General features: G+C 49.4%; 2 protein-coding genes across 3 annotated transcripts; both read left to right on the top strand.

The window, feature by feature from the left end:
- The first annotated feature begins 221 nt into the window (after positions 1–221).
- Positions 222–4,971, top strand: LOC123110980 (ureide permease 1). Of its 2 annotated transcripts, none has more exons than XM_044531640.1 (8): positions 222–509; positions 852–1,142; positions 1,223–1,361; positions 1,924–2,092; positions 2,244–2,287; positions 2,376–2,482; positions 3,952–4,331; positions 4,399–4,971. In XM_044531640.1, the coding sequence occupies exons 1-8, from the start codon at positions 456–458 to the stop codon at positions 4,703–4,705; spliced, it is 1,491 nt and encodes a 496-aa protein (XP_044387575.1). In that variant the 5' UTR covers positions 222–455; the 3' UTR covers positions 4,706–4,971. The 2 variants fall into 2 exon arrangements, with proteins under 2 accessions (XP_044387575.1, XP_044387574.1); XM_044531639.1 differs by having other exon boundaries at positions 223–509; positions 3,952–4,326; positions 4,416–4,971.
- Positions 4,972–14,857: 9,886 nt separating this feature from the next.
- Positions 14,858–18,252, top strand: LOC123110983 (ureide permease 1). Its single transcript, XM_044531641.1, has 4 exons — positions 14,858–14,987; positions 17,062–17,353; positions 17,458–17,596; positions 18,035–18,252. Exons 2-4 carry the CDS (start codon positions 17,117–17,119, stop codon positions 18,121–18,123), a joined length of 465 nt encoding a protein of 154 aa, XP_044387576.1. The 5' UTR covers positions 14,858–14,987; positions 17,062–17,116; the 3' UTR covers positions 18,124–18,252.
- Positions 18,253–20,027: the final 1,775 nt, after the last annotated feature.

Consider the following 20,027-nt stretch of genomic DNA (forward strand, 5'->3'; position numbering starts at 1 on the left):
TGTGCCCATTTCTTGGTGGAATCCTCACTCCTCTTCCTTGCCCTTCGTCAATGGTCCTTTTCTTGGATAGCCTAGTTGAAAGAGATGGTTTGGGTTCTTTATCTCTGGCCAATGAGTGTGATACTCTACTTCTCCTGCTTACATTCAACATTTTACGCAAATCACACACATAGGTTTAATTTTCATGATTTGATTTAATTCGTGCGGAGGTCATTGTCACACGTACAATTATTACAACTGCTGATGCGTGCACCATTTGTCCATTTCTTGGCCCCATTACAAAAAAATCTTCCTCCCCATAATGCCCCAACTCCATTGGTGATCTCCGTATGGAAAGACGCCGCAAATTTCCTTTAGCTGTGTGAGTCAAACTCGTGCAGATCAGGTTGGACTTTGATTAAAAAGATCCCATTCGATGTCCAGCTTTTGTGAGCTGTATCACTATAAAATCCCCCATGGCCATGGACCATGCTCTGGCATGTGCTTCTTCTTTGGATCCCTGCCAAGAGGTACTCCCACCTTCATCCTACTCTTACTCCTGTTGGATGTTCGGCTCGGATTTGGGCTCATCTAGTCATCTTTTCTTTCCTTTTTCGTTCTCTGGATAATCTCATCTGTGGTAATTGGCATCTTATCAACTTCCCTGCTCATGTTAGGTTCTCAATGATTGGATGCTCTAATGATTTATTTATGTTTGAAGTTTTTCTTCTTTTCTGCCCTGATGTTTGCTCCTTGTAACAATTAAGAGCTCCAAATCATTCAGTTCATTCAAGCTTTGCAGGAAAAAAGAAACCATGGTTTCATTATCCAAATCAGTAACTTGAAATATCTGACGAACGTGATTCTTGCAGGTGGTTGAAGAGCCCCTGCTGAATTCCTTGCTCTCCATCAAACAAGGCCTCAACATGTTCATCATAGAGGACAAAGGGGGTGCCATTGCCATCATGTGCGCCTCCCTCTTTTTCCTGGGCACGTGGCCAGCGGTGCTTACCCTCTTGGAGCGCCGGGGACGGCTGCCGCAGCACACATACCTCGACTACTCCATAACAAACCTCCTCGCGGCCATCCTCATCGCGCTTACCTTCGGTCAGCTTGGGGATGCGAAGCACAACATGCCCAATTTCTTCACTCAGCTCAGTCAGGTGAGCTATCTTGGTGCAGGAAAAACTTGGGGATTCGTTGGTTGGCTGTTTTCTGATTCTGAATGAACTTTATGATGAAGGACAACTGGCCTTCAGTGATGTTTGCAATGGCAGGGGGTGTTGTGCTCAGTGTTGGGAACCTCTCAACACAGTATGCTTGGGCATATGTGGGCCTCTCAGTCACTGAGGTTATCAGCTCAAGCATGGTTGTTGTTATAGGTAAAGCTGATCTCCTCTACTATTTAAAGTGCAAGGAATGTGTTTTTTGATGGTTATGCTTCTGATGATACATGTGAGTCACAGGTTTCTTGATCACAATCTTTATTCATATATAAGCATTACAGGAGGGGCTCAATTATTTAACACTAGTTATCTGACATGTCGAGTTGCTTTTTCTAGACATAAAAGTTCAAGTTGCTTTTTTCAGCTAAAAGTTAAAGTTGCTTGAGCAAATTGGTCTATCAATCTTAGTCAGCTCACTTCATCAAGATTCAAAAAGCTGAAGAATTGCAAACCATTGATGGCAATTAAAGCATTCTTTGAATTTCATTAAAACTCATTCATTGAATTCCATCGCAGTCTGGAAAAAAAATTAGCGTTCACAATAAGAGGACAACAAACTATCACTTAGAGAACATTCTTCCGATAATTCAGTAGCTACACCAAGCTAACCGTTGCTCCACTATTATCCTATGTTCCTAATCGAAGAATCTGGCAAATTATGGGCCGCATTTTTCTTTCGTGGATATTTATTCCATCAAGTTGCATGTTGTATTTTCAGGCACGACACTAAATTACTTCCTGGACAACCGCATCAACAGGGCAGAAATTCTTTTCACTGGAGTGGCATGCTTCCTTGTTGCAGTCATCCTTGGCTCTGCTGTTCATGCTTCCAATGCGGCTGACAATGAAAAGAAACTCAGTGAATCCACAAATACCTACAAACTTGGGTAAACTCTTCCCACTTTCTTGCACAGTTTTTGCGGTGCCGAGTAACTGAAACATCTTAACCACTTTTTAACTTGCCTCTGTTAGGTGCTTTTGGGGTCCATCTTCATCTTATATTCCTTGCTCTGATCATCATAATGCGTACTTTTACAGGACGGATGGAGGTACGGAGAGAGGCAAACAAGTTATAGACAAAGGTATCAAATACGGTGCATGATTGTATGAACTACTGGCACTGTTGATGTTGCAGTTGCAGATTTTAATTCTTAACTTTGTCTATTTCAGATGCTCCGAAGGACATGGAGAATGGAGCTTCTGCAGAGTGTGACACCAAAGCCGAAGCTGGAACTGCAGAATACCTAATTGAGCTCGAAGAGCGCCGTTCAATTAAGGTAGCTGTAATTCCGTCATACAATCATCACTGTAGAATAATTCAGATAGTATTTGATCTTTGTCCTGAACCTTGTGCTCAAAACAGAGAAGCATAATTTTTTTTTTTTTTAGAAAAGGAGGATGACCCCCGGCCTCTGCATCTGGGAGATGCATACGGCCACTTTATTGATTATTCTCGAGGACCTTACAAAGTATTACAACAATATGCCTGAATCCGCCATCTTGGCAACATATGCCACTACTCCTATCCATATGATGAAGGGGTGCTACCTGGGCCACATACCCGGTCTACTCACCTAAACCTATCATCAAAAGCCAGAAGCTCCAGCCTAGCCACATACCGGGTCTGGGGCATAAACTGGTCTGACGCACTCACATGTGTCGTCGCCGCCATCTTTCACAGGTCCGTCTTCAGAGCAGATATTGAGGCTTCTACCTTGTCAGGCCACTCCGTCATCAACGCCACCTTGACGCCAAACAACTACCTCCACCTGCGCGAGTCCATCCCCGCGCATCGGGCGCCGAGTCTCCACTGCACCACGCCGCCGAGATTCGCCGTCATCAATGTGAAGGATGAAGTACCGCTCCACCAATAAGGCACCCGCTGGTCCCTCGATCCCGTGTACGCCTCCAAGAATGACGCCCCCAAGAAGGAAACGACACCAACGCGTCGCCGTCATCCGATCAACTGATCTAGGGTTTCCCCCGGAGGTAGCGGATAGAGGTCTAGAGCTTCTCCACGGCGATGCCTTCAAGAAGGTAATGACACCACAGGGTGCCACCAACGCCGGTCTTGGCAACAAGCCGAGCACAAGGTTTTCACCCGGATCCGCTCGAAGAACCTCCATCACGTATTGTGCGCACGGGTCGCCGCCGATCTGAGCCGCCGTACATCGAGCAAGCCGCACCGGGCAGATCGGATCTTTCCGGAGGGCAAACCACACATGGCGCCGACCCAACCACCAGGCCCTCCATACCGCCACCGCCGATCCGAGGACAGATGGTCCGCCGCTGCAGATCCGGCCACCACCGCCGAACGCAGCCAAGGCCGCTGCCCGACGCAGGGCCGGCCGCCGCAACCGCCACCACCACCGCCCTAGGACGAGGCCGCCGCCGCGCTGCCGCCGGTCAAGGCAGGCCCGCCACGCCACGGAGGCCAGATCGGCCGTGCCACCTCACGCCGCGGAGCTCCGCACCGTCCCCATGGCGCGGGAGAGAGGAAAGGCCCCCGCCACCACCGTCAGCCCCCGGGCAAAAGGCCGGCGGCGTCCTTCGGCGGCGGCGGAGGGAGGGATGGAAGGAGGGGGAGCCCCGGCGGCTAGGGTTGGGATCCCGCCCGAGTCGCCCGGGCGGGGGCGACGCGGGGGGGCGGGGGGCGGGGGGCGGAGAGAAGCATAATTGTCACCACTAAATGTTTCTAAACGGTAAGACCACTGAACTGATCTGGTAAAATTTCTTACTTTTTCAGGTATTTGGATCAAGCACCTTTATAGGGCTTGGGATAGTTTTCTTTTCTGGCGTCTGCTTCTCTCTCTTCTCCCCGGCGATCAACCTGGCCACCAATGACCAGTGGCACACCCTGAAAGACGGTGTCCCGCATTTGGTGGTCTACACTGCCTTCTTCTACTTCTCCATTTCGTGTTTCGTCGTCGGTATCGGGTTGAACATCTTGTTCCTCTACCGTCCAATGGCGGGCGTGCCCAAGTCATCCTTCAAGGCCTATCTGCATGACTGGGAAGGCAGGCAATGGGCTCTTCTTGCCGGCTTCCTTTGCGGTTTTGGCAATGGCTTCCAATTCATGGGTGGTCAGGCTGCTGGTTATGCAGCTGCTGATGCTGTTCAGGTTTGTCCAATTAATGCTTAGCCTTCAGAGAGAAGAGGAAACTTTTATGCACCTATGATTCTAACTGTTTCAGCATTGCTGTTCATCAGGCATTGCCACTTGTGAGCACATTTTGGGGTATCCTGCTATTTGGGGAGTACCGAAAGTCGTCGAAGAAAACGTATACTCTGCTCGTGTTCATGCTGCTCATGTTTATCGCAGCTGTAGCAACACTCATGGCTTCAGCAGGTCACAGGAGCACAAAGTGATCTGCTGCCCCATCCTTTCGTCAGTTATTCTAGTTTACAACTCTTCCTGCCACAAGGCGAAGAAATCCAGACAGGAAGACAAGTGCCTTGAGCCCTTGACCCAGGAAGCAGGCCATGCCAACACAGAGTGAATTCCATTCATGAAGTTTGCGTTTGAATGGAGCTGTACATAACCACAAAAATTGCAAATGTTGATGCATTTTTATTTCAAGTTAGTGCAGAATTATATATATAATGATGTGTTGCTCGTTCTAAAAGTCTATAGCCAATAGTACTAGGAACTAGGACCAGAATGCTACGAAAGATCACTATGAAGCTATTATGTTTGATTTGGATGCAGTTTAGCTTCAAAATCACGAGTTTGAAATGGTGCATAGGGAATTGGTTGGTTTGATTCTGTTGCTAGCTACTCTCTCCGTGAAGAAATATAAGAGTGTTTAGATCACTAAAGTAGTGATCTAAACGCCCTTATATTTCTTTACAGAGGGAGTAAACTACTCGATTCTGCACAAATTGGCATCTCGTTTTGACCAGGATAACATGATATATTCTCCTTTCCTTCTAGCTCCCGTCGAACTCCCTCCCCCTTCCCCCACCACCTCAAAAGCGCCGCCGGGCGAAGTGATGAGTCCATTTTTTGCGTCATTACATACCCTTTTACTTTGTGCCCTAGTGTTAGAATTTTACCTTGTTCGCGCCCTTTTATCTGTTTTCACCAGGATTTCATGTATGGAGATATTCTGAGGCACAAGGAAAGAATCCAAAGGATATGGTGTAAGAATCATGTTAATTGCCATGATAAAATATTACCATTGTTTTTTTGAAGAAATGATAAAAGATTACCATAAAAGGAAAAATTCAAAGAAAAACAAAACAGGGCTACCTACTTGTTGAGCGGGGATATATAGCGCCGAAGCCCACCGCCAGCCCAACAAATAACTGTCTACATCCTAGGAGGAGCGGCGCCCGCGCAGGGCATGTGCGCTTATGTTATCAAGGGCGAAGCACAGGGAAACAAGCCTTTCTTTCCAAAAGTCGTGCTCGCGTGTCCACCTCCAAGAGGCAAGAGGAAGCACGTAGGTTTAGGGTTAATCACGCACACCTAGCCGGTGCAGTTCATTACGCTGACACCACTCCCCCTAGGGCTGGACCGACACTTCACCCTCTGGTCATTGCTCAGATGGCGGACTACGGGGGTATATAAGCTGGCCCGATTCCGGGCAAATAAGCGAGGTGGGACTAATGAAATGGATGGGTGCAAATGTACCATATTGTCCGCTGGGCAGATATTTGTAGGCCCAAGGACCAGGGCGGTCTAGGCATCACGTCGTCTAAACGCATAAATATTGCCTTGTTGACCCGGTGGCTGTGGCGGATTGCCAATGGCGAGGGATGACTGTGGCTGGACATTATCAGGGCCAAGTACCTCCGCGGCCAACCGCTTGCTTTCTGAGACAGGTCGAGTAGCTCCCAATTCTGGCAGTGCATCATTCAGTTGCTCCCAGTCCTCGCATCGGATCGTCCATTACGATCGGCTCAGGCGTTTCGACCCTGTTCTGGTTCGATAGATGGGCTGGCGATATCCCCTTCACGGCCCGATTTCTCGACCTATTCTCGATTGCTGTTAACATGGAGACCTCGGTCGAGGCAGCCCTTATTGACTTCGGGCACCTCGTGTTTCGGTGCCCTTTCAGTCCTGCAGATCTGGGGGCCTCGCAGGAGCTGTCGGATTGCATCGCCCTACACCACTCCAGAGGTTGACGACTTAGCGGACCGCATCTCGTGGCGGCTGGAGTAATCTGGCCGGTTCTCCACTAAATCCCTCTACCAGGCCATGGCCGCTTCTCCTGATCCGGAGCCATGGTACAAATCTGGTATATTCGCCTCCCACTTAAGATCCGGATTTTCCTCTGGCAATGGATTAGGGGCGAGTTCCTTCAGGGGTGGAGGTGCTTAGGCGTAATGGCCCTGGGGCGGGATGTGCCCCCTTTGCAATGTGGTAGAAGACTCGAACCATATATTCTTCGAGTGCATCTCCGCTCGTTTCCTTTGGAGTTGCTTTCGTGAGGTAGTAGGCGGCACGTGGTGCCACAGCAACTTGCCAGACCTGTTTGCGGAACTTCAGGCCTCACCGTTGCATACCATTAGGTGGCTCATGATTAGGGTGCTAGCGTGGTCTTTGTGGACGATCTGCAACAAACTTGTGATCCAGCGCACTCCGCTTCGACGCTCGACTGACGCGATCTTCAAATATTGTGGCTACTTGCAGCTTTTGCGGCCGCTTAGCCGCCCCCTGGACCGGGACGCCATCGACATCATCATCGCCGATCTCCGAGCTCTAGCGTCCCGCTTGGGGCCGCCGCCCCCACCACCACCACCAGAGCCAGACTAGGCCTCGGGCCTTCATGATGATGCGACCTTCCTAGGCCTTTTTTTTCTTTTTCTTTGGGCTTGTTGAGTTATGTCCTCAGCAGAACCTATTGTACTTCTCGTCCGTGTGTGTGTGTGTGGTGTGTTTTCGTTTTGAACTTGCATTTTGTGTTGGATGTTGTTGTCTGGTTATGGTGCTTTATCTATAAAGCGGGGTGAAAGCCTTTTCGGTAAATGGACGGGTGGTGATGCTAGCGCTTGTGAATGAGTTCTCTGTGTGGTGGGCTTGGGTATCAACGGATGGATGGGCCTCCTGGTCTAGCTGCATGTTGTTTGCATGCATAAAGAGGGAGAGAGAGACGTGTAGGCCTTTCTCGCTTCGGCCAATTCCAGCAAGTGTCAGTTTGGGTCACTAAAAAAATCCTAAAAAATGTCAGTTTGGGTAAATCGTAGAGCAATTATGATGTAGGGCAAAACCCTAGTTCATGAGCGTTTCACACTTGGAGATGGGGAAAGGAGCAAATCAAGACAAGAACACAAGATGAACACTCAATTGACAAAGGTCCAACCACGCATGTGCTAAATCCACATACACATAAGAGGGATATAAAGGTCCAATTCCAACACAAGATGGCAAAAGAGGAACTAGTTCATCCAATCTTTAGAGGAATTGAGGTCTTGATATCCAAGAGGATCTTCCCTAGAAGGGGTCTTCAATCCACTAGGGGATCTTCTCACATGGAGGTCTCCATGGGAGAGGGGGTAGTGGATGAAAAAAAACTCAATCTCAAGTGAGCTAAACCTTTGCTAATCCTAGCTAGATAGAGGAGGAGGTCTATATATCCCACGAAATAAGAGAGGAGGAGAGGGGATACATGGGCCTCCGGCCCAGTTGTGCACGCGCAGGTGCCGGATGTCCGGCCTGACAGGAGACGCTGGATGTCCGGCCTAGAGATGGTCGGGGTGAGGCGCGGTATTGTTGCCCTCTGGCCGGATTTCTGTGGCGAGGCCGGATTTCCGAGGTGCTGGTGCCGGATGTCCGCGGCACTGGATGTCCAGGGCCTTAGCTCCTTCAGCGTTGCCCTGCTGCTGTTGCATGCGTCTTGGGGCGCCGGATGTCCGGGCTGGGGGTCGGATGTCGGGTCGATGTAGCACCTTGAAATTTTCTTTTGTCGCGTGCCTTCATCCGCATCTGTGGTGGCTTGTTCTTCATCTCGAGCGTCTTCGAGGGTCACTTACTTGGTACGCACACATAGCATCTTCGCTTGAGGTAGTAGCCATGTCTCACGTGGTTCATATGGAAGCTCATTAAGGAGAGATGTCACCTCGGTCTCGGTAGCTCTGGCACGTGCTCTTGTCATCGGTCCACATGGTGCTTGGGGAGGTGATGGTGGGTCCACGGAGATGACCATGGCATGCTTCGCATCAAATTATTAACCCGTAAACACGATGAAACTGCCTCATCTATACATCACGAGAAGAAAATGTTTTTCAAAGAACGCATCTCCAAGCTTGGAAAAGATGTAAAAAAAACAACCAAACAGAAGCTAGCAGGGCACTTACATGTGTTGTGTGGGTCAATTACACCCAGAAAACACAGCAAAATGCAATAAATAGATAATCACCGTCTTAATGAGCAAACAACCAAACACGGCATTAGCTGGTCCTACATTGTTCAGACAGCATATGGTGAGACTGAGACTCCACTTTCATCTGTCTTAACCTCAGAACTTGCGCCCCGTCATCTTCTCGGACTCATATATGATGTGATTGATAGGCCCCTTGCCGCACACCAAGAAAGAGTTTCAGAGGATACGTCGCGACAAGGATAAAAATGAAAAGAAACATCCAAGAACTGAACTTGTTCGCGGAGTGGTGACTTGCCGAAAAAGGCTTTCGCCCCGACCACTAGAGCCACAGAGTACACAAAAGTTCACAAACACACACACGAAAGTAGCATGAAAGACAGTACGAAGGTTCTGCTGAGGACACAGCTCAACAAGCCCAAAAAAGAAGAAAACAACAATGCGGCGAAATCACCATCATCTTCTGTATCTTCTCTGAATCAGTCTCATGCATGTTTTTCTTGAACTGTTGCCTCACCATGTTAACGAGAAGCCTTGTGTTGTGTTGCTGGGTCAACAAAACCAACAACTCTGTCAAGCGTGCGTGTCCATATGGTTGTACAGATATGACATAACACCGAGGGCGGAAAGGACTTTTTCTTTAGTTCAGGTTGTCATGTACTCCCTTCATCCCATAATGTAAAACGTTTTTTGACACTACATTATGGGACGGAGGGAGCATATAAAAACACAAAATTTGCATATTCCATGTGCCTTGTATTTTACGAAGATCATGTCCGAGCCAGATCCGCCATTGCGAACCTCGTCTAGCTTGCACGCCCTTTGAGCCGCGGCCACACCACCACAGACAGTCAAGCCCAAACGTCTGTGGCACCTCCAGATGTCAGATGCACCGCCGCAGCTGCCCACACCCACCGGCTGACGCCCGACCAGCACCAACTTTCGCAATTGGGTCTACACCCCCCAAATTCGAAAGTTGATTGGTTTTTTTCATTATCATGGCACCATTAGCATTGCATCAGCAATACGTTGCCTTTGTATGGGGTTATCCGGATGTTTTGTTAATTGTTAAACCTCTAGCCCTATTATATTTTTGTTGTTTCTCCGGAAAGGTGAATAAGTACCCTTGTTCCTTTGCCTTTTTGCTCGGAGACCCACTAGACACTTCGCACATGGTCATGCACTTTTAATTATTTTGTAAACAGGAAATAAATGTTATCAAATGAGTCAGATGTTTATGTGCGGTCTTGTTATATTATACCGAGGTCACACGTCAATTTCCGTCCGATTTTGAGTTTGCTTGATACCTGAATGATTGGATATGAGGCACTGTAGCTGGATAAATAAAAAATATTGCAAGTCAAAATTGTTATTTGGGCCGTTGGCCGATGTCCATTACTAGCACAACCCAACTAGGCATCTCACCTTCCTTCTATATCCACCAGCCAGACACCACCTCTTCCACCGCAAAACCCTAGCCTAGATCCACCCCATTAGTACTCCTTACCAAAATCAAGTGAAAACCAAAAAAAGGCATGCGGCAAAAAAGGGAAGTATAGTTTTCACCCTCAAATCCATCTTGATGTATCCATATCCCCTTGATGTCCAATACCATATGATTTACATCCCTAACTTTACAAAACATGTCTAATCAGACCCTGAATGGTCTCATGTCCCATCAAAAGCTATCCCCCACCAAAATCATTAATTAAGAGTTACCCATTGCAAATGTCACTCACATCTTTTTCGCGGGGTGGCAAGTTGTGCACCACATGTGCGCCGCTTCTCACAATTAGAGAGTTTTGGTTGGCTCTCTTCCCACGTGTGGGGAGAGATGAGTGGGTTTATTTGTGCTTTTTTGTAGATTCTTTTTTAATGATTTATCTCTCAAAACATGCGTCCAAATCACGAACTCTTTTCACAATTTCGTTCCACATGTCGAGATCTTCAAAACAAAATCCATGTTGATGGGTTTCAACGAACTTTTTTTGGGTGAAACATGTGCTCCAAAACTGTACTAACCCATGCTTCAAAATTGTCCTAATCATGCTTCACTTTTGGAGAAGCACATTTGTGCTTTTCACGAGGAAGCACATAAGTGCTTCACTTTTTGGGGAAGCATAATTTTTGCGCACAAGCAAAACTATGGTCCACACTCCTGGCACACAAAAATCTAAAAAAGTAGACAGGAAAAACAGGAAAATAGGAAAAATAAAAACAAAAAACATAAACTCGAAAAAACAAAGGGAAACGTTTACTACCGGCGTACCGGTCGAAGCTTTCGGCCGGTCCCGTACGCGTCGTGCGATCGCTTTCGATCGTGGGCCTAGTGACCTCTCCCCGGACACAGGTAGGCCCACGCAGTACTGTTTTTTTTTAGCCACACAACATTTATCTTCTTCCCAACCCGCGTCCTCCTCCACTCGTTTCTTTCTTGCTGTCACTTTTTCTTCCTCACAACGACGACGTAGCATTTTCTTGCACAAACACGCGCTTATAGACTCCCTCTTTTTGATGCACTCTGCCATGACCGAGTCTTCGTCCTCTCCTTTGATGCTTGCGTCGTGGTTGCACTCTCTCCTCCTCTCCCCCGAAGCTCGTCGCCATGGCCGTCACCTCCTCCACCCCCGCGCCCAACCCCCCAAATGCTGCAACTGATGTGCTCGTCGCTGGAAATTCATGTGGCTGCGTGCTGCATTCCACAGCCATGGCTGTGAGCTCTTTTTCAGGGGGAGGCCATGAATTTTCTGTTGACGAGCTGCCACCGCTACGGGCCGTGTGTTGCCATCGGCATTGTTTTTTGCTGGAACCAGTAACGCTATTAGCTGGAACCGATTATACATTTTGCTGCAACGCGAGGTCGATGGCCGCGGCGTTTTGCTGGAACCGGCGAATATGGATGCTATAACCGGCGATGAATGAAGCTACTACCGGCCACTTTTTTTTCTGCAATCATTCATGATAGCTGCGACCCCGCCGACAATGGCGATGACATTTTGTTTCAAGCATCGTCGTTTTTTGCTACTACCGAAGATGTTTTTTGCTACATCCATTTATGACTTAGCTGCGACCCTCTGACGGAGACGACGTTTTGCTGCAACCATATGGATTATTGCTACTACCATCGACATTTTTTGCTACATCCGTTCTGCACAACAGGTGAGATGCCCGGCGGTGGTTTGCTGTGAATCCCGACGACGGGATCAAGCATGGGCGAAGGGGCAGATGCTGGAACCCGGTCACCGGCAAGCTGCAACCTCGACCGGCAAGGTGCGACGGCGACCACGCGATGCTACAATCGTAGAGCTGGGGGAGCTACAACCTGACTCTTTTTTTGGCTGGAATGAGTAACCGCAACGAGCGCAAGGCGAGCGCGACGAGCGCATGGCGACCGCGACGAGCACACGACGACCACGGAGAGCGCGACGAGCGCAGGGTGTGGAGGGGTGGCGCAGACGAGATTCAGATCGTGCGGGGATTTTTTAACCAAGCGGGAGGAAGAAGAAGATAGAGATCATGTGGCCCTCCCCGCTCAAATCGGATGGCTGGGAGCAGACTGGCCGAAATTTCGGCCGGCGCACCGGCGCCTATTACTCGCCAAAAACAAAACAATCATCCCAGGTATGTGGCGGCATTGGGACACACCACATGGCTCACTGAGGTGCTCCAGTGCTACGAAAAGCCCTCTACGCCAGGGCTTTTCCTCGCCCATTGCGAGATGTAACTCGGTCTCACCTGTGGGCTCGAGGGGAATGGGCTGGCCACTATTTTTGCGCATCGGGCTCAAGTTTTCCTTTTTCTTTTTCTCTGTGTGTTTTCATCGGTTTTCCTTCGTTTCTTCACTAGCATTTTTTGGTCTTTCTGCATTTTTTCACAGGTTTTCTTTGGTTTTTTCTTTTGTTTTCCTTTTTTACTCATGTCTATTTTTTCAATACACATTGTACATTTTTAATATACATGTGAAACATTCTTTTGATACACATTGAACATTTTTTCAAATAGATTTTTGAACATTTTTGCTAATACATGTCAGACATTTCTTAAAATACAAGTTGAACATTTTTTTAATGTCACGGAACATTTTATTTAATTTACGTGGATATTTTATTACATTATATAAACATTAAACGGCACGACGACTTTTTTGAAACACATGGATATTTGTTTATAATTACACGTACATTTTTTGAGTTGTACTTAACATTTTTTTATAGTATGCGAACTTTTTTTTACATTGTATTAGAAAAGTTATATTACACAATACTTTTCTAAACATGTGAATACTTTTTTTAAATGGTACATCTTTTCAATAGTACGAAACATTTTTCTTAATTATGTGTACACTTTTTACATTTAAGAAATAAATTTTAAAAACGTCACGTACATTTATTAATACTTTTAGTTTTGAAACAATCACGTGGATGTTTTTTCATAAATTTAAGGAACAAAATTTTTATTTGAAATGTGAGTAAAATTAATAAATGAAAAAAAAACATGCGCTGGTTTTTCTTTTTGAGGGACCGCACCCTCTCCAACTAGGTGCTCCCCACGCAACAATGCAGGCAAGCAGTACCAAATTCAGCTTTTTTTTAGAAACAGTACCAAATTCAGCTTCTTTTTAGTACCAAATTCAGCTAAAAAAGAGTAGTAGTACCGAATTGTTGTAGCCCTTGTACGGCAAGGTGGCGAACCGGGTTAGCCCTTGGCGCGGCCGGTTCCTCTCCTCGGCGGCCAGGCTGATCCTGACTAATTCCAGCCTCTCTTCCCTCCCTCTGTTCATAACGGGCATGTTCTTGCTGACTGATGGGGTTCATGCCAAGCTTGATACTCCCCGGGCCAAGTTCTTTTGGGAAGCAACTGGGATCAAAAAGAAGTACCACTTGATCAAATGGGCCGCGCTATGCCGCCCAAAGAAATTTGGGGTCCTTGGGATCCTTAGCTCCAAACTCATGAATGCCGCGCTCCTCACCAAGTGGATTTGAAAACTTTCCCAAAACGAGCAAGGGCTTCGGGCGGACATCCTTCGCGCCAAATACTTCCCCGATGGAAATTTCCTCACCTCCAAAGCTAAGGGATCACCTTTCTGGAATGGGATCCAGAAAGTTATGCCAGCCTTCACGTTAGGCGCCAAGTTCAGCGTCAATAACGGTACCTCTACGCAATTTTGGCTAAACCATTGGTTTGCCTCGGGACCCTTGTGGAGGAGTCATTTTGCTGCCTACCAATTAGCCACTAACGCTGATATTCTTGTGGCCGACGCGCTTAGTTCCAACCCGCCCTCTGTCTCCTTCAAAAGACCCCTCCTCGCTAACGAACGAGCATGTTGGGACGGGCTTGTTGCTGCTTTGGCTGGAGTGGTTCTTCGCCCTGAGGCCAACTCGGTCTCCTGGTCCCTCTCGCGCTCTGGGAAGTTTTCTGTCCAATCCCTTTACAACAAGCTGACTGAGGGACCGACCCTGGACATAGCTCGGAGGCTGTGGAAAGCGTCTATTCACCTGAAGATCAAAAATTTCCTATGGCAAATGTTTCGCGACCGCCTGCCCTCCTCTAATAACATCACTATTAGGAACGGGCCTTCCGATGGCTCTTGCGTGCTATGCGGACAACACGAAGATGCCAACCACATCTTTTTCAACTGCTACCTCGCCCGCTTTGCTTGGAGTGCAGTTAGGGAGGCTTTTGATCAGAATTGGAACCCGCTTTCGGTTTCGGATCTTCGTGGAATTCTTGTCGCTCATAGGGGTGGTTTTGGGCGTGTGCTTTGGAGATGTGTGGGTGCTTTGCTGTGGGCCATCTGGACCACACGCAACAAGATGACTATTGAGCACAAATTTCCTACTCGCCCTGCTGACATTATTTTCAAATGTCACTTGTTCCTTCATACATGGACACCGTTGGAGAAACGGCGTGATGCAGACCGGATGACGGAGGCTATGGAGCGGATTCGTTTGATCCAGATTGGCGCCCGCCACTAGCTTGCTGCTGGATGCTGTTTTTTGTATTGGCCGATTGCGAGTTGCTGCTTATTTTCCTTATCTTGCAGGCTTCGGCCGGTGGCATGTACCGTACCTTGGCTGCGGCAGCTTTATTTTCTGTTGTTATGTGTTGAACTTGTTGGATACTGCCTGTTGGTAGGCTTTATTAATTTAAAGCCGGACGCCTCCGGCGTCTTCGTTCTAAATTTTTTTTGTTGTAGCCCAATAGGTATGGGCCTCTGGGCCGTTGTTGGTCCAAGCGACGGAAGGTGCCACCAGCGTGGCCAACGGCTCTCCCTCGCAAACTGGCCGGAAACAGGGAGAAACACAAACCCGCCTCGCATTACCGTAATCGCCACGGAAGACAAGCGCCGCCTGTCTCAACATATATAGCGACGCAACGCAACCCAGCCAAGCGGAGGAACAACAAACACAAAGCTTCATCAGGATCGATCCTCTCGTCTTGTCCAACTCCGGTGCCGGTGCGTATCCCTTCCTAGTTCCTGCCCCGCTCCTTCCCTGTACGTGTATACTCGCCGACAAATCCGAGGCCGAGCAGAGAGAGCATCCAACCCGGCGGCGCCGTGACACGGCCGCTGCTCCCGGGCGCACTCCACGGTACTAGAGGTGGGGAGGCGCTCTCGCCCGCCGGTGGGTGTGCTAGGGTTTTGAGAGGGTTCCCACCTCCGCACTTCCGAATAACCCATCTCGGGATGCAACTTCTTTTCCCTTCCTTCCTGCCCATAAAGCCCCAATTCCATTGGTGCTCTGGTCTCCAAGCACACGCCGCGAGTGTTGCGGCAGCTGTGCCTGTGCGACTCAAACACCTGCGGACCGAGTCGGACTTTTGAGTATCTGATATGCGCTAGTAATTTTGTTTGGGTTTAGAACAAACTGGACCATGATGTTGGGTTATTTTCTTGTGGTTGTTGACTGATTTTTCTTTTACGTTTTGTTCTGATATGATTTCATTACTCCCTGTAACGACTGCTCCATTCGATTTCATGCAAGCTTTGCAGAGATTTAATTTTTTTTTTTAGAAAAAGGAGGAAGACCCCGGCCTCTGCATCTGGACGATGCATACAACCATTTTATTAATTATTAAGACAAGACCTTACAAAGTCATACAACAGTAAGACTAAAGCAACCGTCTAAGCAACATCTGTCGCTACTCCTATCCAGTTGATAAACGGGCGCTGATAGTCTGGGTCTAATACCAAACAGACCTCGCAGCCAAACCTAACATCCAAGACCCGAGGTCCCAACCAGGACGCCTGCCGGGTATGGGCACCCACCAGTCCGGTGTGCTCTTCAACCAGGACGCCTGCCGGGTATGTGGCCGCCGCAGCCACCTGCCACCAATCCATCTTCAGAACTGTACTGCTGCATCTACCTTGCCCGGTCTAGCTGCCGTCGACGCCACCATGACCCCAGACCGCGTCACCCTCCTGCGCGAGTCCATCTCCGCGCATCGGACGCCGAGTCACCACAGCGCCATCAATGAGTGAGATGAAGCACCGCTCCACCAAAGAATCCGTCCTTTGGTCCCTCGAGCACGTGTGCACCTCCAAGAATGACACCCCAAAGGGGGGAACGACACTAGAGCGCCGCCGTCATCCGATCATCCGATCTAGGGTTTCCCCCGGAGGTAGCAGAGAGTGGCCTTGAATTTTTCCACGGCGATGCCTTCAAGAAGGGAATAGCACCGCCACTGCCGGCCTTGGCAATAGCTGAAAGCAAGTTTTCACCCAGATCTATTCGAAGGAATCCAACGCACGTGCACGGCCGCCGCCACCACCAGGCTAAGCACTCGCCGCCACCGGCACCTCCACGATGCCCAGAGGCCGCGAGACTCGCCGCCACCACGCCTGGGCCGCCGGCCACCGCTGCCAACACCAAACCCACCATCCACCGGATCTAGGCAGGGATCCCAGATCCATCCCCCACAACCCACCACCACGGAGGGGAGGAGGCGGCACCAGCGAGGGACGCTGGAAGGGGGAGAAGGAGCCGAGGCAGGGCCGGCCCGACGCTCGGCACCACCAGGCAGATGGGAACGCCCCGCGGAGTCCCCACTGCGTGCGGGAGAGAGCTGCCCCGCCGCCGCCAACGCCACACGGCCTTTGGCCAGCGACGCCCCAGGTGGCGGCTAGGGAGGGGGTTGAGGCGGAGGGGACGACTGGGGCGGCGCTAGGGTTTCCTCCCGGGGGCGCCCGTGGGAGCGCCTCGGGGAGGAAGTAGAGACCCTTGTGACCCTTGCAGAGATGAAGAAATAAATCTTTCATTGATCATTTGAACCCAGACCTATTCCAGATTCCTAACTTGAAAACTCTGAATCGATTTGATGATGAAGAAATCTGTGTGTTCATTGATCAAGTCAAGTGTATCCAGTATTAGTTCCAGATTTGTAGTAACTTTCCAGAATTAATTCCAGATTCCTAACTTGGAAACCCTCAATTGGTTTGATGATGAAGAAATCATTGTGTTCATTGATCATCTGTATCCAGAATTAATTCCAGATTCCTAACTTGAAAACTCTCAATTGATGGCCTGCAGGCGGTTGAAGGCCCCCGGACTGAATTGTGTCTTCTCCATCAAACAAGGTCTCAACATGTTCATCGTAGAAGACAAAGGCAGTGCCATTGCTCTCATGTGTGCCGCCCTCCTCTTCTTGGGCACATGGCCAGCATTGCTCACCCTGTTGGAGCGCAGGGGACGGCTACCGCAGCACACGTACCTTGATTACTCAATCACCAACCTCCTCGCCGCAGTCCTCATTGCGCTCACCTTGGGCCAGCTTGGGGAGAGCAAGCAAAACATGCCCAATTTCTTCACCCAACTCACTCAGGTTAGCTGTCTAAGTAATCATTCATTTATTTATGCAAGAACTTCCTGATGAGACAATCGATGGTTCATCCAGTTTGCTGACTCTCAATGAATTGTTTGATGAAGGATAACTGGCCTTCGGTGCTGTTTGCAATGGCAGGGGGTCTTGTGCTCAGTATTGGGAACCTTTCTACACAGTATGCTTGGGCATATGTGGGTCTCTCAGTTACTGAGGTTATATGTGCAAGTATGGTTGTTGTAATAGGTAAGTTGATCCCTGCAAACTGAATGCAGTAAACATTCTTATTATTTTTTCTGGTTATGCTTCTGATGATACATGTGACGTACAGCTCATTATTGATCATAATGTTCCTTTATTAATCATTACAATATGGACTGAATTACTAGGTTAGCACTAGTTGGTTTAAGTTAGTCTTTTGCCCAATAACACTAGTTATTTGATAGTTCCTAGTTTCTTCAAAAAAGTGTCTGTCAATCTTAGGTGAATCATTTAGCAAGGCATTATTGTCTAGGTTTAAAAACATCTCAAGAAACATCTCAAGATATGAACAGCTTTGATGATACAAGTATAGCTGATATCTGAACTGAAAGAACTGATGCACCAAAATTACATGTTGGATTTTTAGCTGCCTCTTTATTTATTTTTAATATTTCTTCTGTTAAGTTGTGTGTTGTATTTCAGGCACAACACTGAATTATTTCCTGGACAACCGCATCAACAGGGCAGATATTCTTTTACCGAAAAAGGCTTTCGCCCCGCTTTATAGATAAAGCACACCGCCACAAAACACACAACCCCAACAGGTTCAGACACACACACCCAAGTAGCACAACAAAGTCATAAGGTACTGCTGAGGGCACAGCTCAACAAGCCCAAAGAAACAGAAAAGGAAACCGGGCGAGGCCGGGCGAGAGACCCACGCAGGGGACTAGTCAGGCTCCGGCGGAGGGGGCGGCGGCGGCGGCGACAGGCGGACGGCCATCGAGCGGAGGTCGGCGATGAAGGCGGAGATGGCGTCGCGCTCCAGGAGACGGCTAAGCGGCCGCCAAAGCTGCAGGAAACCCGAGAATTTGTAGAGAGCGTCAGTAGCACGACGAAGCGGAGTGCGCTCAATCACAAGCTTATTACGAACAGTCCAAAGAGTCCAGGCTAGGGTCCCAACCTCCAGCCACCTAATGTGGCGGGAGGACGGGGGGGACGCTTGGAGTTCAGCAAAAAGGTCGGGGAAGTTGGTGTGAGTCCAATTTCCGCCGACAAGCTCGCGAAAACAGCTCCAGAGGAACTGGGCAGAGGTGCAAGCGAAGAAGATGTGGTTAGAGTCCTCGGGGACGGCACAGAGGGGGCAGAGACCAGAACCCGGGCCATTACGCTTGCGGACCTCCACACCGGAGGGGATCCGTCCCCGGATCCACTGCCACATGAAGATACGGATCTTCAGAGGGAGGCGGACGGACCAAACCATTGAGAGGGGGGGAGGGGCGGCGGAGGGGGCAATGGCCGCATAGAGCGATTTGGTAGAGAACTGGCCAGACGGCTCCAAATGCCATCGAACACGGTCTTGGACGCCGTCAACCAGCGGCTCATGAAGAGCGACGCACTCAAGAAGCTCACGCCAGGCGGCGGATTCCGCAGGCCCAAATGGCCGACGGAAAGCGAGGCGCCCTAAGTCAAATAGGGCCCTATCAACAGAGATCATGGGGTCGACAGAGATAGCAAAGAGAATGAGGAAGCGAGCCGCAAAGGGGGCGTCACCGGCCCAACGGTCATACCAGAATAACATCGAACGGCCAGATCCTACCGAGATAGAGGTACCAATGCGGAGCACAGGGAGGAGCTGGACAAGGGACTGCCAGAACTGAGAGCCACCCGACTTCTGGCAGAAGGCAAGGGGTTGGCCGCGCAGGTATTTATTCCGGATAATGTCCAGCCAGAGGCCCCCGTGGCCCTGCGAGATGCGCCACAGCCATCGGGAGAGGAGGGCAATATTCATCCGTTTGGAGCACATGATCCCCAAACCCCCCTGCTCCCTCGGCTTGCAGATGTCAGGCCAGCTGACCATGTGATACTTCTGCTTGCCGTGCTCCCCAGCCCAATAGAAGCGGGACTGGATTTTGGCGATCTCCTTATGAAGAGAATCGTGAAGGCTGTAGAAACTCATAAGAAATAAGAGGAGACTGGAGAGGGAGGAGTTGATAAGAATAGTCCTGGCCGCCTTGGACAGCCACCTCCCCTGCCAAGGCTCGCATCTAGTCTGGAGCTTGGTCATGGAGGGGCGAAGATCGGCGGCCAGGAGGCGCGAGTGACTGATGGGCGTCCCCAGATAGGTAGAAGGAAACGAGCCCAAGCGGCAATTGAGTCTATTGGCAATGGCCACTGACTCCTCGGGAGAGTATCCCATCACCATAACATCGCTCTTATCAAAGTTGATCTTGAGGCCCGACATCTGCTGAAAGCAAAGGAGGAGGAATTTGAGATTGGCGATGTCCATCTCCGAGCCTTCGACCATGATGATCGTGTCGTCCGCATACTGGAGGATGGAGATCCCCGCGTCCCCGGAGAGATGGGGGGCGATGCCTCGAAGGTGGCCCGCAGCTTTCGCCTTATCGAGAATGGAAGCCAAAGCGTCCACGACCATGTTGAAGAGGAACGGGGAGAAGGGGTCGCCTTGGCGCAC

Source organism: Triticum aestivum, chromosome 5B, assembly GCF_018294505.1.
Source record: "Triticum aestivum cultivar Chinese Spring chromosome 5B, IWGSC CS RefSeq v2.1, whole genome shotgun sequence".
Lineage (NCBI taxonomy): Eukaryota > Viridiplantae > Streptophyta > Magnoliopsida > Poales > Poaceae > Triticum > Triticum aestivum.